The sequence below is a fragment of the Dipteris shenzhenensis genome, chromosome 26, assembly GCF_047967505.1.
Source record: "Dipteris shenzhenensis isolate YYH24624 ecotype China chromosome 26, Dip_SZ_1.0, whole genome shotgun sequence".
Taxonomy (NCBI): domain Eukaryota; kingdom Viridiplantae; phylum Streptophyta; class Polypodiopsida; order Gleicheniales; family Dipteridaceae; genus Dipteris; species Dipteris shenzhenensis.
Genome location: NC_141621.1, coordinates 35,751,082 through 35,775,284, shown reverse-complemented (window position 1 = coordinate 35,775,284; position 24,203 = coordinate 35,751,082). Strand labels below are relative to the sequence as shown.

The following is a 24,203-nucleotide window of genomic DNA, read 5'->3' as shown; positions in this document are numbered from 1 at the left end:
GTGCCTAAATTCAACTGGCACATGTGCATAGGCAAGGCATCCAAAGACTCGGAAGTGTTCCACTGAAGGCTTCCTGTCATTCCAGACCTCAAAAGGAGTTTTTGTTTTTAAAGCCTTAGTGGGAGCCCTGTTCAAAATGTAATTGGCACACATCAAACCCTCTAACCAGAATTTATGAGACATGTGTTTGCTTTTCAGCATACATCTGTCCATCTCCTTGAGGGTTCTATTTTTCCTCTCAGCTTTGCCATTTTGCTGAGGGGTTAGCCTGACTGTGAGCTGATGCACAATACCCTTTTGTTTGAGGAAAGCATCAAATTCTGCAGATAGGTATTCCCCACCTCTATCCGTGCGTAATGTCTGGATCTTGAGCCCGGTTTCATTTTCAACCATGGCTGAAAAGTGTTTAAACACTGTGAACACTTCAGATTTCTTTTTCAGCCCATAAACCCAAGTAAAATTGGAGTAGTCATCAATAAATGTGACAAAGTAGAGATGACCACCCAATGAAGGAGTCCTCATGGGACCACAGACATCACTGTGTATAAGCTGCAATTTGCGAACAGCTTTAACTGAACCATCCTTCTTGAAGGGAAATCTATGCATTTTACCTAAAATGCACCCTTCACAGGCATGTGGAGGAGGTATCTCAAGAGGTGGCAATGCATCAACCATTGAAAATTTCTGAAGTGTCATTAAGCTGTTGTAATGCATGTGGCCATATCTGGCATGCCATAATTCTGCATTTTGCATGGCAACTGTAGGGGTAGAAATTGCCAAAGCATGAGCTGCTCTTTTCTGAAAAATATCAAGCTGAAAAAGCCCACGCAGCAGAGTACCAGATAACATTAAGGCATAGTTAGCTTCCCTGTCCCGGACAGCACATTTGTCATCCTCAAAGATGACCTGAAATCCCCCTCTGTTAAGAGTGGACACTGAAAGGAGATTTTTGGTTATGCCAGGCACATATAAGACATCAGAAAGTCTGAAAATTGAGCCATCAATTGCAGTGAGCTCAACTTCTCCTGTGCCACGTACTGAATATGAGGAGTTGTTGGCACAAGTGACTTTCTTACCAACAGGAGGTGGATGCAAGGAAGTAAAGAGAGACTTCCTCGAAGTGATGTGCTTGGATGCACCGCTGTCAAAATACCATGTGTTCAGTGTTTCATCAACACTGAAAGCAGATGCATCTGAAGGAGAGTCAAAACTGCAAGTCAAAAATGCATATGTATCATCACTGCAAGAAGCTGTACTATCCCGAGCATCTGGAACAGCCAACCTAGAATCAGAAATGCAAGATAAAAAGGCATAATCTTGACCAACAAAGTTGGCTGCAGCATCCCCACTGTCAGATGCACAAGGGGCTGAATCTGAAACAGCCATTCCTGAGCTGTTTTTCTTTTCCTTTGCAATCCTTTTCCTGCATTCTGCTATGTGATGACCTGGCTTTTTGCAGTAGTGACAAAAACCCTTCTTTTTGGGCTTGCTTGCATCACTTTTAGCCTTTTGTGAAGGCTGTCCTGACCCACTGGAAGGCTGATTTGCTGCTGTTTTTGCCTGTCCCTTTGTTTTTGATTTGAATTTTGAGAGCATGGCTTGTTCACCTGCACGTGAAGCCAAATTTTTCCTGGTCTGCTCTTCCTGAAGCAGAAGTCCTATCAGCTCATGAAAAGAAAGAGGATTTGCACCCCCCCTCAATGATAAATTCAGCGAAGTGTGAAAGCTGAGATAAGACTCAGGAAGAGAATTCAGAGCGGTTGTAATCATCTCTGAATCAGGAATAATTTCATCTATGTTCAACAACTGCTCTCTGAGATCCTGTAGCTTAGTGAGATGGGCTGACATGGAGTCACCCTCCTCCATATGTGTATTGCTCAACTCTCTTTTTAAAAAGGATACCCTGGCATCATTCCGTGCTGCATACATGCTTTCCAAAATATCCCACGCTGCCCTGGAGGTCTTACACGACCGGATATGCGGAATGATTGATCTTTTCACTGAAAGAGAGATGCATGACAAGGCTAAGGCATCCCGTGAATCCCATCTCTTTTGCTCAGGAGTATTGACTGTAGCTGCACCAACAACTTGTCCTGCAGCTGCACCTTGTGCACGACCTCTTCCACCTCCTTGCTGAGGAGGGGTAGCAGGTGCAATATCTGCTGGTCGGATTTCATCCCCATTGACATAATCCCATAAATTGCGAGAAATCAGAATATTACGTACCATGAAACTCCAGAGGGAGTAGTTGGTACCATCCAATTTGTCTTCCTGTGAAAGACCACCGAACTGGAACTCATTCTGATTTTGATGGGCCATATCTGAAAAAGAGATTGAAGCAGATACAAAGCTGAATTCCCTTACTGGGAATAAAATGCACAACTCCCAAAAACACAGCCAAGCACGGGCTGTATATGCAACTTAGATTTCTGCAGTTGAGCTGTCAGAAATCTGTCCAAGCATAAAACACTCTCCAAAATCTGCCAAAAGTGTTCCAAACACTCCAAGAAAGGCAGTATGTACTGAATACTCCAAAAAATGCTCTCCAAACACAAAAGCCCCAATTTGTGGCTAGAAATTGCAGCCAGAAAGGGGTAAAAATGCTAAAAGCCCCAAATCTGCAATTTTAATACAAAAGCCCCAAATTTGAGACTATATCTCCAATTTTTCTCCAGATGTAGCTCCAAAATTGCACAATGATTGCAATGTCTGCAATATGCAAAATGCCCCAAATATACTCGCAGAATACTTAGCCAAACAATGGCTGTCTGCAAAATTAGCCTGCCAAAGATCACCTGCTAGTTCTCTTGTACAAAACCAAGGAAGTACCTGCTGCTGTACTGAAGCAGATTCAGTACAGATTTACTGTACTGAATACTGTACGGAAATGCCGTACAGTTTGTACGGCACTGTACGGCTAGTACGTCGACAGGTACGTAGACTATACAGAAATGATAACCTGTACGAAAAACAGGTACAAATACGGTACGGCGTCGATGTACGGGAGTTGTACGGCGACGGTGTACGGTACTTCACGGAACTGTACGGCCTTCACGATGTACGGCGACGATGTACGGTGAACAGGTATGTACGACGGCGTACGGTGTACGGCACTTCACGGACGACGGTACGGATGTGGTACGTCGATGTACGGAAGCTCGGAGCTGTACGGCAGGCGAAATTGTACGGCGAGCTCGTGTACGGCGATGTACGTCAATGGACGACACTTGTACGGCGTCAGAATTCCGTACAGTCGTACGGACTGTACGGACAGATTGGCGCAGGCTGAAAGTCGAGGCTGAGTGTTGGAACTGAAGGGAGCAAGGAGCACCAAGCTCTTGAACCTGCTCTGATACCAAATGAAGGAAATGAAGAGAGTGAGAGCTAGAGAGAGTGAGAGAGTCGAAAGCTTAGAAGCTGTAGTTGCAAAAAATAGAGTGTAAAAGAGTACAACACAAAGTGAGTAGGATAAGGTTTTGTCATAGTGACAAAACCTTAGTAGTCACTAACGGTAGTTAGTGAACTAACTGCAGTTAGGGGGAAAAACCTCTAAATGAGGGAAAAGTGCCCCTAACTAACTTATTATATTACATTGGTCACTGCTGAATTATATCTATAATTCCAACAAAGTAGGGGTGGCCGATCTCTCTTCTAGACACAACCCTCAAGATCTTGGTCAAGGTCACAAGTTTGCATGTGTGGCCTTTCCGACATAATATTATTCTTGAGATGCAAACAGGTTTTGTCCAAAAACAGAGCATCCTCAACAACAGTTTTGCATTTCAGGATGTCATCTATACCTCTCAGAGTTCTACTTTGGATTCTAAGAAGGCTTACGGATAGGATCGATTGGACCTTCTTGGACGACAAGGCAAGAGAATGCAGCTGGGCTCCCCAACAAGGTGGATTAAAGTGTTGCAGGCTTTGATAAGGAATTTGTGAGCTGATGCCGAAAGGGGCCCGTTTGCTGCAACACTACAATATCTCAGCCGCTAGTGATAATCCTATTGAATTGCATACCCCTCCACATTGAGACTTGTTGCTAGAGACTAGGTCTTGAGACTGTCATGGGAGAAGGCATCCACTCCTGTGAATATCAGTCGTAGAACACATGCTGTCAACTATGTTCTACTGTCAACTAGGGCCGGTTGGAGCTTTGGGTTGAGTTTCAATCTCCTTGGCTATTGATGTGAAGTGCATGCATGTTCCAACCACTATTGTCTAGCTCATGGGGAGGCGGTGGGGGCCACAACTTCAGACTTTGAGCTATTTGGTTCAATGGCTAGAAAGTTCTGCCCTTCAGCTGTGAATATGCATCCCACTGAACTAAACCAAGATTACCCTACCTGGTTTGATTATGCTTGTTTTCATATCTGGGTCTTCGTTGCTAATTTACATGCAGCTCTGTTGGTATTTTCCTGGGTGAAATTGTTTTTGTACAAGTGTATGCCACATATGGTGCTATTTGGCCATGTGAATATTGCTCTCTCAATTCCATTTGTTGTAAGATGGGAAATGAGATCATCACGATTAAAAAAGGTGATCACTGAATTGCAAATTTTCAAATTAAGGTGGGAAGGAAGATCATTTCAAAGGGGTAGGTTTTTGAAGTTTCTAGTGAAATATATCTGATGTTATTTGAAATACGATGCTCTTTTTGCATTCTTCATTTTGCTACTGCATATAAAATCTTCACATGATACTAATTCACATAGACCGTCTGCAGATTGGTCAAAAAGCTGTTTTGCAGGCTCCACTGGAGGAAGATTCTTCAAAAGACGAGTGAGTGATAATGAGTAGTTTTTTTTAAAAAAACTGTACTTCTGCCATAATTTTGATACTTTGTAACTGATATGCGCGCTGTTTTAGGGTGACAACTCTTTACTGTGACAGCACAATCTGTCCTAGCGAGATTATTCAGCCCCCTGAAGATTGCAACTTGAATACTTCTCTGCCATTCACTCTTCAGGTGATTGACCTAGCCTTTGTGTATGCTGCCCATGTTTAAATAAATTCCTTTTTGTGTAGCAGATGTTAATTAGTTGATATCGGTTTTTTGGTAACTGGAGTGGGTACGATCAGATATGCCGAGTGGAAGATGTGATCGTGGAAGGCTTGGTGAAAGGGAGTATTGTTCATATACACCGAGCTCGAACAGTTACGATAAATGCAGGAGGGCTAGTTACTGCATCTGGGCGGGGTAAATTCTACAATGCTTTAGGAACAAGATTATATGATTTGAAATTACCCTGGGACATATGGTTGAATGCTATGTACTTATTCAAATTCTGCAGGATGCAAGGGTGGCATAGGAAAGGGAAGCCTGTCAAGGACAGGTGCTGCAGGAGGGGCTGGACATGGAGGGAAAGGAGGCAATGGCTACTTTAATGGGAGCTGGGCTGAAGGTGGAAAAGAATATGGAAGTACAACCTTGCCTTGTGAGTTGGGAAGTGGCAGTGGCAATTTGACCTCTGGAAAAGCTACTACAGGTGGTGGTATTATTGGTGAGCAGAAACAAATGCCTTCCTACTCGTCTTTGCTCCTCTTATTTTGAATGGTGATTGCTTATTGGGGGAAGGGACAGTCTTGCACGACTTTAGCTAGTTCATATCCCTCCAACTTCATTTGTTACTGATTATTAAGTCAGACCCTTCAATCTTTTTGGACTATCAATCTTTTCTGTATGGAATCTTGATTTCTTTGGTCTAGCACTAAAGCAAAGGAATTTATTGTACTGGCGATTTGACAGTGATTGGATCCCTAGAGCATCCCTTATCAAGTCTGGACATTCATGGCGCAGTGACTTCTGATGGTGAAAGCTATGCCTCCGAGAATGTTTCCAATATTGGAGGTGCAGGTGGTGGTTCCGGTGGAAGCCTCCTGTTCTTTTTACAAACATTGACATTGGGAATTGGTTCTCTTCTATCGATTGCTGGTGGTCATGGAAGTTCTATCGGAGGAGGTGGTGGTGGTGGTGGTCGCATACACTTTCATTGGTCAAATATGGCTGTCGGAGAAGATTTCATTCCCATGGCAAGTGTCAAGGGATCAATAGCATTAAGGTTTGAACATATGATTGTGCTTTCTGATGATCTAATATGCCTAATCCTCAAGTTGCTTCTATGTTGCAGTGCTCTTCTAATCCTTATGTCACTATAAGAAAGGTACATAAATGGGAAAGGTGAGGGATGCTCATGATTATGGATCAGAAAACTAAAGAGATTGGTCTCCATAATTTAGAGATTTTTTAAACTTCTACAGATTCTGCATATTCTGATGTTGTTCTAATTCCCATGACACAATCTTTGGTATTTTTCTTTGGCCATCCCAAGTGATGGACTATGGGTAGGATTCATTCCAGCCCTTCCAGTCTGGATCACTGGTGAAGAGGCTTAGCAAGCCTTTAACATCTCTTAGAGGTGACTGAGATGCCTTGTTGGAACAATTTGCCTAGAAACTGAACATACTTTCTTTATAACAGCACCAGTGGGGAAGCCATGTTATTGAGTGCTCGTAATTCCACATTCCCTTTGGCTTCAAGTCCATGGCGTCAAGCCCTCTCGTCTACGTAGGTTTGTGGACATTGCTGTGAAGTTTTGCAATCGGGTGACCAATATTGATACTTTGTTAATGATTGGGGTCCAAGAGGCCCCTTGCTTCATGGATGGGATGAGTTGATGTTACTTGTCTAAGCTTTGGGGAATCCCTGAAAACCTTGAAAGATTTTTTCTTAGAAGAGTGTGGCATTGTACTTTCCTGGTTTCGAGGTGATCTTGTGTTATTTTGGCATTTAAAGCTGAGAAAAAAATCAGGGAACGGTTCAAGGCATGTGTGATGTTTCTTATGAAGGGAGCAAGCATATATGGACCCCAGGTCGGGGGGCTCTTGTTCCTCTCTTCTCTTTCTCCTTGTGTGCATAAGAGGCAGTCCTTCGGAGCTTTTGCTGTTGTCATCAAAGTTTCTTAAACATTGTTCTCAAAGATGTAAAATATGTAGTTAATTGTTCTTCTTTTGCTAAATGTATGCAGATTCTAAATTTTACGTATACTATGGAATGCTGAAAACTCTGCAACAAGAAATCACTCACTACCTCTTTTCTGAGAGCTTGAGCAGCTTTAATATAGTTTCTCTCGTCTTTGCACACGTAAGAGTGCATTTGTCTTTCAGAAAAGGCTATAATACAAGAAAAGTAATGAAGAAAATCTAGCCCAATTTTCTTTTTAGTTCTTAGGTTTGTTCTATATATGGAGTTCCTCTACTCTTAGGTACCTGTTTAGTTCAGCTCAGCTCTTGTGTGTGTGTGTGTGTGTGTGTGTGTGTGTGTGTGTGTGTTTGTGGGCATTCTTTGGTGTATGTTCATTGTTTACCATTTCTTTCATTCATCCTTGCATCGGCCTCTCCTAGATGCGCATTCTCTTGGAGCCTTTCTTTGGTCCAGCTGAAGAGTTTTAAAGTGTACGAATTGAAAGTTTTAAAAGTTATTAGACTTAGTTGTCTCATTCTTACACTTTCTTTTGAATGAATATTTAATATTCTTTGAATAGAATGTGAATGAATGATTTTCAATTTGAGTGTATTCTTAAAAAAAAAAAGAATCCATATCTCTTTTTATTATTACTCAATTCTTTCACTTTCTTTTGAATGAATATATAATATTCTTTTAATAGAATGTGAATGAATAATTTTCAATTTGAGTATATTCTTTCAATAGAAATGAATCAATGTCTTAATTTTTATTACTTATTGTTACAATTTCTTTTAAATGAATATTTTATATTATTTTAATCGAGCGTGATTGAATGACAATTAATATATTGCATGCTTGAATGTGTTTTTCAAAGGATATGTGTTGTTTTTTATAAAATGTGTATTGCAGTATGTTTCTATTGTATACTCAAGTTCTTTAAAAAAACAAAAGAGTGTGTGTGTTCTGGATCTTCGGTGTTCATATTGTCAAGGGATTTGATATTTTCTTTCATGGCACTATGGACTTTATGGAAGGACTGTAATTATAAAGTCTTTGGTGACCCTTTTATGTCTAATTGTCATTTCTTCCGTGCTTCCCTTTGGCAATCAGTCTTTGATTGCTTGTATGATTTGGATTATCCTTTCTTTTTGTCCTATAATGAGATCTTTTGTAATTATTTGTCCCCTCCTTTTTGGGGTGCAGTTTAACAGTATAATACGAAAGGATTTCATAAAAAAGAGAGAGGGATTGAGTGAGTGTGTGTGTAAAAGATTTAGCAGCAAGAAAAATCTTTCACACACAAATTGTCTACACAAAGATTTGTCCCGCTTTCCTACTGCTTGCTTTGTTTGGATCATCGGCATTCACCATCGGAGGGCAGAGTTTGATCCTTTTTTCACATGCGTTTGATATCGGCACTTTGGACTCTGTGGAAAGTGGAAAGATAGGAACCACAAGAGTTTTTAGAGAGCCTACTTCTCCCACTATATCCGAATGTCGCTCAGGCCCTCAGGCAATCCTTTTATGAAGCGTTTGTTTGTCAGATAGATTACACTGTTTACTTGTCTTACAATGAAATTTTCTGATCTCATATTTGGTGGTCTTCAGTTTGGGGACCGCCTCTTGTAATATAAAAATACATGGATTTCACCCCAAAAAAAAGTGTGTAAAAGATTTGCTTAGTATAAATTTCCTCCCACTCCCTTATTTTATTATTATTTTAAATTTAGAATAAACAAATTGAAAATGAACTAATCAAAAAATAGTGATCATGGTTTCCTTGTGTTTGTGTTGGTGTTTCCTTGTTTTCTTACATGTACATTGGTTTATCTTTGTTTCACTGTGTTAGCATTAGTTGTTGTTGCTTTCTTTCTTTCTTTTTTTGCTTTTTTGGGGGGGGGGGGGGGGAGTAATTTGTGTGGTGGTGAAGATGGCAGCTTATGCTCAGGACATAATTATAGCTTTGCTTACTAAGTTATTATTAGTTTCTATTTTTCTTTGTTACTCATAATTTTGTTTAAAGTCGCTTACAAACTCCCTTTCCTTTCTTGTTTCGCTTGTTCTATAAAAATATTTAATTTGTAAGTTTGGATATACTCTAGTCTTATGAAGGTGTATAGCTTTAGCAGTTTTTATAATGCTTAAGGTTTTAACCTTGTTGAAAGTAATATAAGATCTACAAAGCAAAGATTTCATGTGTCAATTTACAATTTAGACTATTGATATGCTGTCTGACTTATTGTCACAGCGGTGGCTTCGGAAGCGACGATGCTACAGTTGGAGACAATGGCACTGTTACGGGAAGGGGTTGCCCTTGTGGACTCTATGGTGTGTTTTGCAAGGTGAGTGCAAGTTTTTTCCTAATACGGCTTATGCCATACAGCTATTGCGTTTTTTTGGTGATTTGCTGCTCTTCATTGCTCTGTGTGTGTGTGTGTGTGTGTGTGTGAGAGAGAGAGAGAGAGAGAGAGAGAGACTTAAGGGTCTTGGGCACTCTTTTAACCAAAGTCGCAGCAGTGTTAGGCTCCTGGGAAAGAATTTGCAGCAAGTGCTAGCGGCTGAAACAGAAATCGCAGCACGTTCTCCCTCTCTGAGCACTCACACATGCAGATGATACAAGATCTTGGAGCTAGAGTAATTCACAATTAGCTTGGAGGAGAGAGAGTTGATCCGCAATAGATGGAACTCTGGGAGTGGGGGAGAGAAGACAAAACACCACACTAGGGCCCAGAAATAAGTGAAGCATCCCTAAATTAACCCCCTTTTCCCCTTATTACAATTGATTGCCCCCTCTTTCAATAAAGCCTTGAGTCCCCCTTTGTTCCGCTCGCTTGCCACAAGCCCAACAAGGTTATTTGGGAGCATCTTATACAACTACATACATTCTGAGCCTAGTTAGCCCCTAACAAGCTTGCTTGTACAGACAACTATCGGAGGATACCTTCATTGATCCACCAGGCTACACAGAGATCCACCTCCCCCACTCTTTGAGGATTTCGATCGGGCAGTTCTATGTTTCCTCACATTGACTACTCATTGAGATTGGACGGGGTAAGGACATACCTAGAGAGGGCCACATTCGCACTCTGTGATCTACAGGAGATTGGGTCAGAGGAGCACGTTGCTTTCAGATCTCTTCTATACTATGAGATTCGAGGTTGTCACCACTTTTTTTTCAAATATAGATTCGAAACCTCTCCATGCTCTTGTCTCATTGGGATTTGAGACTTTTAGCAACTTTCATTCATGAGGCCGTACAACATAGAGAGCAGTTGCTCAAGGCACATAGACGAGATCACAGAGCTTAGTTAGACCCCACCCAAAGTGTGATCATTGAGTTTTTTAAAGCCAGATAGCACAGACTAGAAGGCCCAAGGAGATGGGGTAGCCAATGCTCTAAGTGAGAGATATGCCATACTTATTAGTCATGTCGATGCACATATCACACTTGGGGATCTTCCCTCCATGTTCACCGGACCAAAGGTACAACCGATGGATGTGATAGTGGCACTTGTCTGACGCAGGGCCATTTGTTGGGAGACCATAGTAGACCACACATACTAACTGACTTTAGCGCTCTATCACGGGCCACAACCCCGCATGCCACGGAAGCATCTCTTTGTTGAAGCTCTCTTATCCATTTTCAGTCACCATGTGGAGTTGGTTCCTTAGATAGCTTGCATAGGACCACCCAAAGTGTCTGTGCCCATGGAGAGGATGGGAGCTACGATGTGGTGTCATTGTAGTAGTGTTTGTATTGATGTGGTATTTGTCTTGTGTAGATGCCTGCTTAAAGGCTCCACCCATTCCGCCCATTGTATTTGGTTTTTTCAATATTTCAAAGACTTTAATTCTCTCTCTCTCTGAAAATGGGTTGTGTATCGAGATGGAACAACACAAATTAGAGATTTCAAATCTAAACCTAAAGACTCTCAGTCGTAAACTGATATTATGAAGGCCACTTCTATTAGTTTTATAGTCCTAGTATGTATTGGTGTGATATAATAATCGAGCTGAGATGCCATGTGCTCTCCTTGACCCTCTGGCTTATCCAAATGTTCCAAGTCTTTTTGACATTTTGTACTTTGTTCCATAGACCCGTGAGGTCTCCTGCGGACGTTAATATGACTTTCTTTCTTTCTTTCTCTCTCTCTCTTTTCTCATTTGTGGAGACTATTGTCATGCAATTTAATCTTTCTAGTTCTGGATGAAGATATGAAGCTATTTGATTCCATACAATGGTCATGTTGAAAGAGGAGTTAGCTAACATTTCCAGGATGTATAGGCTGTATAGGATAGTTTTACAAGAACTTGTTGATGTAATCTTATTTCCATTCAAATGAGATGTAAGCAGTTTTGGATTTTCGTCTGTTTGTATTATGTACTTTTGGATATGATGAACATTTTGTTGATGCAGGAATGTCCTGTTGGTACATACAAGGATGAAGAAGGTTCCGATGATTCTTTGTGTAAGACTTGCTCGCTTGAAAGTCTGCCACGCCGAGCAAAGTTTACTTATGTTCGTGGTGGGCATTTTCTTTTGCCTTAATTAATTGACATGCTATATTTAATTGAATTGAAGCTTTTTTTTATTTTATTTGGTAGGAAGGTATAGATAGTTGTCACAACACCACCCATCAAGGCCATATGTAGGCATGGAGGCAATACATATAACACAATATCCTTTCTAGTTGTTGTTGTACTTTGTAGAACACCCGAGTTACTGACATAAAGGTAAATGTCACATCGCAATCGACCTTGTTGCCAATAGAATTGTAAGGTCAAGATTGATTAAAGGAAGATACATTTTATACCTAATGTCATTGCTATTGGTTGAAGGCTAACATTGCTTCTAACTTGTCATCTTGTATTTTAAAGTACATACTCTTGCTTCACCAAATGCTTTCCATACTATTTGTATGTTGTGCTCTTATTTTTTGCATCATGCTCATCAGTTTGTCGTTTTTTTTAAAGAAGTTAATCAAGCTAGAGTTGGCCTATATGGCCCTTAGCTGATGCAAGCTGCATGCAAAGTTAATGAGAGTTTATGAGTGAGAGGCTGGTGGTAATATGCTTCAAGATGGTAGCCATATGTGCAGATTATACAAGTGGCAAAGGCAGTTTTCTTACTTCTAAGGAAGTCATGTCAAGCTTAAATTTTCATGTAGTGGTTTTAGTAGTGTGTTACTTCATAAATGAGAAACAATGTATTGCATGACCTTTTTTTAAAACTTTGTCACTTCTAAAATTTCCACTATTACACCCCTTTGTCTCAATATTAATTGCGTCAAGTGCATAGTCACATGAAAACCTATTTCGTCTTGTCGAAACCTTGAAACAATGAAACAGACGAAACATTTCGAAATAGGATGAAACGCTCTCAACGAAACCTCTGTTTCGCCCAAATCAAAATACATGTTTTTGCTCCATTTTTTATTGAATCCATATGCTTTTAAGTTTTGACTCCATAAATATTAAATGCTCTAAAGTTGAAACTTGAGAGGAGATTGAGAGCTTGAATTGAAATAAATTTGAAGAATGTATTTGTGTTTTGAATTTCCTTTTTAGGTGCCTGACTTGTATTTCTCTTTATTCACTGTAAACTTGAATATAACATATCTTATTTGCTCTATGCTTGTATATATTCATTATAATTTTGAAACCTCTCCGAACTTGAGAAAGGATCTTGAAAGCTTGAATTTAAATAGTCATGCAAATTTACCACCATAAATTGTCAAGGACTCCCAAGTATGCACTTTTGCCTGAACACCAGTAGAGGGTACATTAAAGACTTGCCCTTTGATTTCACAATATACTGAAACCCAGCTACTAGCAGGATCCATGAGGGTGTAGGATTCCTACTGCTGCCCCATCTCTTCCCTCTTGGTGATTTGTGTATAACCATTCTCTTCTCCTATCTATCTATTTGAGTCTGCCCTCTAGGATGTGATTAGTTACCTTAACCTCTTGTAAAGCAAAGTGGGAGAAAGGGAGTTAGCTCTCAACCAATGAGAGAGCTCATCTGCTCTTGTAGGGTGAGTAAGACCTCCGACATTAAGAGTCATAAAAGAAATAGGCTTACTTACCATTCTTTTTTTGACCCTTCTTAGCCCTAGGATTAGGGCTATTTACCTGAGGGACCACACCCTTAATCTGTGACTGTCTTCTTTTATTTTGTACAATGGTAAATACTTTACCCTAGAGTGAAAATCCGTCTCTCTAGAAATTGAGTGGGAGTTTTTTTTAAGATTCTTCTTCTTGTAGTAGCTTTGTGACCATATTGTCCTCTCTATTGACATCATCCTCAGACTCTTCCAGCTCCATGTCAACTTCTTTATTCTCATTCTATCTGATCAAGTGATCAGTTTCCTTGTCAATCAAGGAATCAAAGGCATAGGAATGGTGACCTCTTTGTCCTTGCCTCTTGTAATAATAGCCTGTGAGTTATTGCTGGATCCTCTGATCCACTAGGAGATACAGAAGGAGGTGTATCCTGTTGCTTTTCCTTGGGTACCCATTTCTCCTCGGGGAGTTGGAACTTGGAGCTTGTGTAGGGGCAGCTGGAGCCTATATAGGGGCTGCTGTGGGTTTTGTTTTGGCTTTTTTTAAAGGACAGTTTTTGACACTGTGACTTTGTAGTCCACACTAAATGCAGGAATTAGGTAGATTTTTGTACAATAATTCTTGCTCTCTAAAAATAGAGCCATTTCTATTTACTATCACAAGGGTGTTGGGTAGATCCTCAGCCATGTCCATCAGCACACATACTGCTGGGTTACCCCTTGGGATCAATAAAGTTTTGCTTTTCCTAAGACCCTACCCAACCTACTGCAGAGGGTTGGTAGCTGGTCACATAGAGATAAAGGACAATCTGGCAGCTCCACCCAAATTGGGATTTGGGTGAGTCTATGATTATCAGAGGAAAAATCTATAGACCACCACTCAAGGTATAAAAGCTGATTTCTAATGGTCCAAAGACCATGGTCTACAGCTCTCTCTGCCATTTCTGATTTTTCAAAGAGAAAGACAAAATACCCTTTCTTGAAGAATCTAACATTCAGCACATTAATCCCCCTTCTGATCCAATTGAATCTAATCCAGGTTTCTAGTACTGAAACTGGGGGTCAGGGTCCTGGGAGAAAACCCACTAATGCATGTGTTCTCAGCCAGTCTACTGAGTCCATGTATATCACATCATCCAGGAAAACTGAGACACAAGTACTTGGAGCAGATTGTGTCGGTGTTCCCACATATTCCTTGCTCTCTTCAGCAACTTGCTGTGTTCTTTCCTTCGTTCTGGGCTCACTAGTGGCTCCACCGGTGGATAGCCAATGTGGGAGGTGGTACGCTTTCATCTTGGGTCTTGCTGAAATCTCGTCTCCTCAAGGAGCTTCGGCGTTTTCGCTTGTGGTGGCAGCAATATTGCCTCTCCTCGTGCTTGGAGAAACTCTTGCATGGTCGGCCTCCTTGGTTCTCCGTTCAGCTGTGGACAGTCCTTCACCTGCCCGGGTTGTTTTGATGCCTCAGGTCGTCCTCCGTAGAAGTTTTGAAAACCTGCTTTCTTCCTTGCAATGCTTGGTGCCCTCCTGTAGAGCTTTCACCTGATCCTCTTGCTGTGGGAGTGAATGCATCCTCTCCACCGAAGGCAAAGCTAGTAGAAGCCGTCGCTCGCGACCTGTCAGGAAGTGTGAAAAGCCCTCCTGTAGCCGCCTTTTCTGCCTGCGCGTAAGAGGGCCTCCCTCCTCGACGTGCATGGTCACCCTGGAAGGAGAATAGTTTTTTTACAAATCTTCCATGCCTACTTTGAATATTTAAGTTTGCTGTCGCATTCTTGGCCGACTGGTCCAATTCCTTCGTCGTAGAAAGCTGATCTCGTCAGCCACGTCCTTTTCCCAAGAGAAAGATTTGAAAACTTCAGGAATAGAGCCGTACTCTGGTTTGAGGGAAGGAAAATGTGACCTGGACCGATGGAGAGTCCCATCACTGATGCAGCCTCCATCACCATCCTCCATCTCATTCCTCTTGAGCCTTGAAGTCGATTCACTGCTTTTTTCAATTGATGGTTTCCAACCTTATGAATGACTGTACTATCACACTGCACGGCACTAGTCTTGTGTTTTAAGAAGATGGGTTTGGGCATGTTGCTGGATTCATCTATATACATTGAATGAAAGCAAAGTGGACTACTTTTTGATTGATGTTTTGTGTAAGTGCTAGTCTCCATCATCATTGAGTTGGGCTCTTGCCTCTCAGTACAAGGCCTTTGTAAATGGATGCTTTTGTGCATGCATGCATGCGTAGGGATGTGTGCACGTGGGTGTTTTAGATGTTGATCTTGAAATGTTTGTTGGGACTTTGATTACTGAAATATGGATTAGCATTTGCAGATCTTACTTTATTTTTTCCTATGCTTATTTAGGCGTATATAATTAGTTTTCAGAGGTTCATAGATGTATTAATAATCAAGCGAGTTGCTCCCTCAAGAAGTTTGGTTTTAAAGTGATGATGCTGCTAATTGATATTTCAAATCTTCACAGGAGGAGTAACCTTCCCATCTTGTCCATACAAGTGCGTCTCTGACAAGTACCGCATGCCCCACTGTTACACACCCTTGGAGGAATTGATATATACTTTTGGAGGTCCATGGATTTTTGGATTTCTACTTTCTGGCCTACTTGTGTTATTGGCTCTAGTGTTAAGTGTTGCCAGAATAAAATTTATAGGGACAGATGAGTTCTCAGGCCCAGCACCAACTCCACCAGGGGGGCATATTGACCATTCACTCCCTTTCTTGGAATCTTTAAACGAGGTAAGGTTTCTAGGTTGGTTCATTAGTATTCCAATCCATTCTTATCATAGGATAGTCCAAACTACTAGGGCCAGCCATGTGTGTGTTGATGAATACACTTAGATTCTGTGGACGTGTTTGCAGGTATTGGAGACAACACGGGTGGAAGAATCTCAGAATCATGTGCATAGACTCTATTTCATGGGAAGCAACTCCTTTTCAGAACCATGGCATCTGCCACATTCGCCTCCCAATCAGATCATGGAACTCATGTCTGCTTTTCTGTCTTTCTCCCGGTTGAGAATAGATCTAGTGTTTTTTTTCTGGTAGATGCTTCTGTGATATCCCTCTAGAGAAAGAGTTCTGTGGGTAGAGATTAGTAAGTATGCTGAGATCAAAACATATAGCAGTTGGAAAACCTATGAGCCTTTTTAGCAAAAGTCTTGATGTTGCATGCTGAAGCAGCAGTGTTTTGGTTGCAGATATGAGGATGCTTTCAACAGATTTGTTGATGAGATAAATCGTCTAGCTGCTTATCAGTGGTGGGAAGGATCTGTACATGGAATACTTGCAGTGCTTGCTTATCCCTTAGCATATACATGGCAACAGTGGTGTCGAAGGAAAAAAGTGCAGCAACTGCGTGAATATGTCCGGTCAGAATATGATCATGCCTGTCTGCGGTCTTGCCGTTCACGTGCTTTATATGAAGGTCTAAAGGCAAGTACCTGCAATATGTTGCATGTGAAGAGGATTTACAGGGCTTCTGCCTGAAGAGACTAATATTCTTCAAATATTCCTTTGTTTCTGTGTAGCTGTTTGTTAGCTTCTGTGATTTTGCAGGAATGCTTGCTTAGTAAGGATTGTCATCAACAGAGTGGGTGTAATTTTGTGTGTGTCTTTTTTGTTTCACAGGTGGCTGCTACCCCTGATTTGATGTTGGCATATATTGACTTTTTCCTAGGGGGTGATGAGAAGAGGCCTGACTTGCCCCCTCCTTTGTTAAAAAGGCTGCCTCTTTCTGCTATTTTTGGTGGAAATGGATGTTATATGGCTGCTTATTACCTTCATAGTGATAATCTTCTGACAAGCCTTCTTGGTCAGGTCAGTGAAGGATGCCCTTTTTTGTATCTGCAATGTGTGTGTCTGTGTGTGCACCGATGTTCTTGGAAGCAGGTTCACTCTTTTGCTTGTCATTGCAGGCTGTTCCAGCTACAATGTGGTACCGTATGGTTGCTGGATTAAATGCCCATCTTCGTACAGTTCGCCAGGGGTGCCTGCGGAGAACCTTGGTGCCAGTTGTTGACTGGTTGGCTACCCATGCCAATCCTCGGCTGTGCTCCCAAGGTGTTCGTGTTGACCTTGCTTGGTTCCAAGCAACTGCTTCTGGATATTTTCAGCTTGGTTTAGTCATCAGTTCTGCAAGTGATATCCCACAGCCAACGCCACTACTGGATTTAAATAGTCATTGTACCACCCAAGACATTAGGTTGGTCTTTTGTCCCAAATTTCCCTTGATTTTCTGTATAATCTTGCAATGCCTTTATAGAAGGAGAAATCAAGAAATTCTTGCTCTCTTGGATTCTGAAAAATGAAAAACATAATTGGGTTGTGTTCAATGGAAGCTGTATGGTAGATATGTAAATGGTGCCAATGAAAGTGTGATTAACATATACCCCTACATTTCTGCTATGTTTTTAGGCATCTTTTAAGAATTTTAAGCACTTAATTTGTTAACACTAGTTTTGGTCAGTCAAGCGGGGCATGAATGATGCCACAAATTTACTTGTTCCCTACAAGTCTCTTAGAATCTTACAAGCTAGAAAATGTTATTTTTTAATTGCATGAGCATGCTATCTTTTAAGGGAGAACATTGTTCTCCTTCCAAACTCTGATCTTTTTTTGGTTTTTGAGCAGGGTAAATAATGGTCATATTGACCAGCCTCTTTTATGGGAGAGGGATGAAAATTATAGCCCTGGAAACAATTCCCCTAGAAGAATAGGTGGTGGTGTGATTGATAGAATCACCTTGAGAACCCTTGAAGATAGAAGAGATTTTTTCTTTCCCTTTTCACTTATACTGCATAATGTTCGCCCTTTCGGTCATCAGGTAAGATATGTAGCCTCAATTTACTGAGATTTGGTGTAGAAGTTTGTAAGGTAAGTCAGAAATGGTTTCTGACAACATTTGGTCTTATTCTTTTGCAGGATCTAGTGGGCTTGATCATTTCAATTTTGCTTCTAGGAGATTTCAGTTTGACTTTACTCACATTGTTGCAGTTCTATTCTATATCTATACCTGCATTCCTTGTAGTTTTACTTGTTCTGCCTTTAGCATCCTTGCTACCTTTTTTCACGGGAATTTTTGCTCTTTTTAGTCATGGGCCCCAAAGGTCTGCTGATCATGCTCGTATTTATGCACTCTGGAACGTCACTTCCCTTGCAAATATTGTAAGTTTCCTTTAGCCTATCCCTGTATGTGATTGCTATGGTTAGCATTGTTGTGCTGTTGTAATAACTACCTGTTGATTGTACTCTTACCTTTAGATGAAATTGTGTAGGTCCATAAAAGTCTGTTTTCTGGTAGAAATTGTATAGGCATGTATCTTACTTGTTTTGAATGCTGGTTTCAAGGAAAATATGAGACGATTTTAAAAATGGCTGGAGATCTTTACACACCCTTTTGAACCAGTGTGAGAGATGCATGGTTGAATTGACAGCAGTCAAGGATAAACAACTGAGTTTCTCAGAGTGCAGGATTGTGTTTGTTTGTTTCTTTCACTATGGTAGGCTGTGCATCTTTATATTGTTAGGGCATGCTAGCAAACTTTTGTGGATCCGTCCTGATGGACATTTTGGAGAAAAGGAGCATGTGCCTGCATGGAATAAACTCCACTGCATATAAGAAAGACCTTGGCAGTGATTTGCAGCTGCAGTGATACAATGGGGAGAACTCTGTAGGAAACCATTTGTATGAGGGATTTAGCTACTCTTCTTAGCTAAGAAGTTTTGGAGCTGCAGTGAACTTCCTAAATATCCGAGAGACTGTGAGTTGTAGGTGTTCCACCATATGTGAGAGAGCTTTAGCTACTATTATAAAATTTGCAGCTGCGGCAAAACCAGGGAGTATTATATCCCAACTAGCTGAGAGACCTTCATGTCTACATCAACAAGACAAAACAAATTTCGTAGTTTGGAATCTGAGAGAGCGCATGGTGCATAGGATAGTACCCTGAAGTCCCACACAGATCATGGTCCCATGGGTGGTCAGCGAGGTAGACATCCAGCGCCAGCGACACGGCACACCAGACAGACAGAGGATGTACAGATCATGCTTGGGGACATCCCTTCCATGTTTAGACCTACGGCTCGACCTTCGCGACCCATAGGAGTTACCATGGCCCTTGTCAGGCGTAGAGCCACAGCTAGGAGGACAAGCCGACCCACACACATAGACAGCCATCAGCGTTCCATCTCTGATCTTAGCCACGCCAATCATCGGGACTGGCTCTGATTTGACATGATGATGATGATGATGTAGATGCTTTTTTATGTTAGTACTGTGTAGTACTGGTACATTATATGACTATGTGACATTTCTGTAGGATCTAACATGCATCATGATGCTCATTTCAGTCTTTCAGCTTGTTGTATCAGCTTTCTTATAGTTTCATAGACTCATCGGTCTTTTGATACTTTAATAAACTTTTTCTTTCTTTCTAAAGCCAAGAGGCTGATCGCATTGTCATTGGCATGAGGTTACTTATCCCTCGTTGGCACTCTGCAAACGTTGTTTTCCATTTCAAGCATGCCATAGATGCTAATCGTTTTCGTCTCCGGAACTGATTGTAAAACTTTATTTCATAGCTCTTGAGAAACATATCACGTCTCGTCCAGACATCAATGTACAGCAGATTGGAATTTGCCACTCATCCAGGTTTCTACCGTGCTGTTTTCCCTGCTACTTTGGGTACCTGTAGCAGCGCAGGTCCAAGTTTAAGTGAGACAGGGACGGGGGATGAAGGCAGGCCTATTCCAGAGCATGATAACGGAGTTCTTTGAGCCTGATCAGACCAAGGAATTGTGGGCTGAGGGAGGGGGAGCAGGGTGATGAGAGGTGGATGAGCAGAGCAGGGGAGGGGAGCTGTTAGGGGGATTGATGGCCTGAGGGAGGGGAAGCAGGGCGAGAAGAGGCGGATGAGCAGAGTGGGGGAGACGAGCGCCAGGGGATTGATGGGCTGAGAGAGGGGAAGCAGGGCAGGGGAATGGTGGGCTGAGAGGGGGGGATCAGGGCAGGGGAGCAGCGGGCTGAGCGAGGGGGAGCAAGGAAGGGGAATGGTGGGTTGAAGGAGGGGGATCAGAGCATGGGAATGGTGAGCTGAGAGATGGAGAGAACAGGGTGGGGAACTGGCGGGATGAGGAAGGGGGAGCAGGGCAGGGGAGCCGCGGGCTAGAGGGGAAGCAGGGCATGGGCATGGCAGGCTTGGAGAGGGGAAGTACAGCAGGGGGGGAGGAGGAAGAGAGAGGGGGAGGGATTAGGTCCAGGCAGTATGCAAGCAGCAGAGAGCAGCAAGGGGAGGAGAACTGTCGCAAAGAAAGCTCCAAAATCGACTTCAGCCAGCAAGAGAGAAGCTGCAAAAATCTGCCATCTTCAGAATTAGGGACTTCTGGTAGGGATGAAGACTCAAAATAGCATGGAAAGGAAAGGAAGGGCTCCAGGGGCTTTCAGAGGTGACACCTAGGTGCCACAAGGCAAGCAGAGAGGCCACTCTAGCTCCACACACAGACACATGGCAAAATGAGGCGTGGGAATTTAATGCCCCTAGGGTGGTCAATTGGCACACAATGACCCTAATGCTTGGGAACCAATGACCCTAGTTTGTAGGATCTCTAGGGGGTCAATTTTTAAAGGATGACCCCACTGAACCAAACCAATTGAAACCACTCTAATAGCACTAGGAGTTGCATTTATTGCACATGAAATCATAGGTACCTTTTGGGCATTAACTAAGGCCCCTAGCCTGGCACCTTAGGCTAAATTCAGTGACGGTTAGTTTGGACACTTCACCACCACCACCATGTTCCCGTGACACGATCTTTCCAGAAAAATCATCTTTGAGAGTCTAGACATACTGATTTTCAACAAAGACTTTTTGTTCGTAGGTTCAACCAAATTTGAGAGAGAGAGAGAGAGAGAGAGAGAGAGAGAGAGAGAGATGCAGGTTGGGAGAGGAAGGAGCTGAAAGGAGATTAAGACAGTACCACAACAAAACAGATTTTTGCTTTTTCTTTATATCTATCAGGCTTGGAAAATACGGATCTTGCACTGTACCTTTCTTCTTTTATGTACGTGAGTGGAAGACCTAGTGTCAGCAGATCATGACAATGAAGAAGTCGAACCACATTGTGCATGCTTGGAGGATCCTGCTGAACAGTAAGATAAATTATGCCCTCCACGAATTGTAGTTGCTGGCTTAGGCCACGGCTCCTAGGGGCTTCATCTTTAGCATGATTAAACTATTTATTTTCCTGGTGAAGCCATTGAGTAAGAAGACACACCTGATGTAGCTTGTTCTGAACATCCATGGGAAAGGCTGGAAATGGTGCAGGCTGGTCTCCCATGACTGACTAAACACCTATGACTGACTAAACACCCATGACTGGAAATGGTGAAGGCTGGTCTCCCATGACTGACTAAACACCTAACCCAAACAAACTCCCTTGCTATAGGAGTAAAGGATGTATCAAGGAAGATAAAGAGCAAGGATGTGCATGAGGTCAAAACAACAGAGGGCAATAATAGTCCTGGAATTGTGACAACAGGCATAGTGAGATGGGCAGACTTCACCAGACCCAACTCGGACAAGATATGAATGACATAAATGTTCTCAAGATTGCTTCTCTTACAGGAGACACTTTTTTCCCAGCTTTTGATAGCTTTCGAGGGCACGATAATTTGTCAAACATCAGCAAGTAACTCAGCCAATATCTCCTTAGCTCCTGTCTGTGCACTTTAGAAATGGCTTCAGCCCCGTGTGTGTGTGTGTGTGTGTGTAGGGAAGATACCTGGCTGTCCTTTCTCTACTGCTCTGATACTTGATTGGAAACAAGTACTTTCTAAGGTCAAATGGGCTCCTGATAATTGCTCGGGGACAAACTCAATGAGGAAAGAAAGTATTCATTGGAGTGCCATCTTTGACATTCCACTCGCTTTACAGGAACTTGTTCGGGCATACAATCTCATGAAATTGGGAATTAGATACATACATGATGTGGTAGATGATCAGGGCTATGTCTTATCTTTTCCTCAGGCCACTGCTTCCTATGCATTGGGAATGCATCATAGGTCTATATGGAAGAAAATTGCTGATTTATTACATCCTTTTCTACCTGTTCCTCCTGTGGTTGACACTCTGCTACATGCACTCATCCTGTTCCTCTTCCTGCCTTAACCTCCATCAAAGCCTATAGGCTTCTTCAGCCTGCTCCATGGATTCAGCAATATGCTAATTCTCTGTGGCATATAAGGAAGCCTCTCTCATGGTGGCGGAAGAATCTCGGGATGTTATGGAAGTGTAAAATGCCATTGAAACAAAGACTTTTTCTTTGGAGATGTATGACAAGCACATTGTCAGTGGGGGTCACACTTGCTAAACGTCGCATTGCACCATCCACATGTTTAAGATGTCAGGCTCCTTCAGAGACTGTTCTTCATTTGCTTTGGCACTGCCCGTGTTCTAGGATCCTCCTCAGGAGAATTTCAGATTATCTTCGGCTCCGTTTCCCAAGTCACAGATTTGGGAAACATTTCTGGCTCTTTGGCAGATTTATGAGGTCTTTGTCTCAATACTCACTCTTTCTCTCTTGGGTGAGATATTGGGCTCTTTGGACAATCTGGAGTGAGCATAATTTGGCATACTTGGGTCGGCAGATTCACAAGTCATATGAATCTTTCCGAGCCTCATTGCGGCAATCCTTATATGATGCCTGCCGTGAGAGTGATATGGATGCTTCTTGCATAGAGCTTTTCTTTTTATGTTTCTGATCTTTGGGATACTCTCCATTTCGGAGACCTCCCATCATGTAAATTTATGAGCATATAAATATACTACACTGGATATTACCCAAAAAAAATGTGTGTGTGTGTGTGTGTGTGTGAGAGAGAGAGAGAGAGAGAGAGAGAGAGATCATTGAGTCTCTCCTGAGAATCTGTCTGCTTCCTGTGACAAAGCAGCTTCCTTATTACAAGGGTATCCCTGCAATTGTAAAAGAAGAGATGCATCCCACCCTTCTCTTCACTGATTTGGAGGCTGAGACAGGGGATTCCTATTGTCGATGTGTATATAGATTTTTCGTTGGCCCTCGTAAACTAGATTTTGCTTCGGCCCCTCTTCTGTGTGTGTGTGTGTGAGAATTTTTACCAAAAAAAAAGTGTGTGTGTGTGTGTGTGTGTGTGAGAGAGAGAGAGAGAGAGAGAGCGAGAGAGACAAGGGGAAAAAAGAAAGGGGGTGGGGGGAGGGATTGTCATTGGCAGCCATTTCTAAACAATATATCTACCTTACCAGGTCGTAGCCTTGTTATTTGGGCTGTTCCATTACAAGGTTCAGTCATCGTCAAGTGGAGGCACGGGAACGATGCATGCCTTCAATTTTACAATGTATGTACTCTCTTTGCAAATGCAAGGCATCTGAACTGTTCTTGCTGTTTACTTGTTAGGAATTGTGCATCCCACATCTGTTAAGTAAGGCTTTTTAAACCTTGTTTTTGCAGTGATGAAAGTGGCTGGTGGCTGTTTCCTAGTGCTCTTTTTATCTGTAAAGTTATACAAGCTCGAATTCTTGATCGACATATTGCAAATTTAGAAATCCAAAATCGTACAGTTTACAGCAAAGACCCTGCAAAATTTTGGGATTCTTGATTTATTATTATCGCGTATTCCACTCTAATGCTTCAGCATCATCTAGGAAGGATTCTACCACCAAGCAAGCCCTTTCTCCTGCCCCCCCCCGCACGCGCAGGCCCCTGCCCCCAAGCCCTCGTCACGTCTTATCCCTCCCTGCTTTTCTCCCTTCTTCAGTTTCCCATTCTTGGGTTGCTCTACAGTACTTTCAAAAATGTATTTCACCATATTTTTAGATACAATGATCCTCCAGACCTACTCATAGAAATAGTCTGTAAAGCCCTTGAAGGGAAGCATACTCGTTTTTGTCACCGAAGTAGGCTATGATCGGAGAATTTCTGATACTGTATATATCATGCATAGCAGTTCACATGTCTTGTCCACTCAGGGCATCATGTAATCTAGTTTAGCCTCCTCTGGAAGGTGTACATTAAGGTGTCTTGCCCTTTGTACATTTCAAAGAAGGATAGAGATGCAGATGTAAGGATTTTTTCAATGAAATCAATTTTATATAGGACAATTCTTGCGCAGTGGAGTTATCTGGAGTATGT

The 24,203-nt window shown here is 42.1% G+C and overlaps 1 protein-coding gene across 1 annotated transcript in view; it reads left to right on the top strand.

Moving 5' to 3' along the window:
• The window catches only part of LOC147885004 (ephrin type-B receptor), a 95,774-nt gene extending 71,571 nt beyond the window's left edge, over positions 1-24,203 (top strand). The window contains exons 8-23 of the mRNA XM_087397902.1: positions 4,727-4,782; positions 4,870-4,969; positions 5,083-5,200; positions 5,295-5,504; positions 5,750-6,062; positions 9,216-9,309; positions 11,385-11,493; positions 15,505-15,776; positions 15,900-16,027; positions 16,238-16,472; positions 16,668-16,856; positions 16,955-17,241; positions 17,670-17,862; positions 17,961-18,203; positions 23,318-23,409; positions 23,523-24,203. Of these exons, the coding sequence (XP_087254028.1) occupies positions 4,727-4,782; positions 4,870-4,969; positions 5,083-5,200; positions 5,295-5,504; positions 5,750-6,062; positions 9,216-9,309; positions 11,385-11,493; positions 15,505-15,776; positions 15,900-16,027; positions 16,238-16,472; positions 16,668-16,856; positions 16,955-17,241; positions 17,670-17,862; positions 17,961-18,203; positions 23,318-23,409; positions 23,523-23,670 (2,787 nt within the window). The 3' untranslated portion in view covers positions 23,671-24,203. The remainder of the gene's footprint in view (positions 1-4,726; positions 4,783-4,869; positions 4,970-5,082; positions 5,201-5,294; positions 5,505-5,749; positions 6,063-9,215; positions 9,310-11,384; positions 11,494-15,504; positions 15,777-15,899; positions 16,028-16,237; positions 16,473-16,667; positions 16,857-16,954; positions 17,242-17,669; positions 17,863-17,960; positions 18,204-23,317; positions 23,410-23,522) is intronic.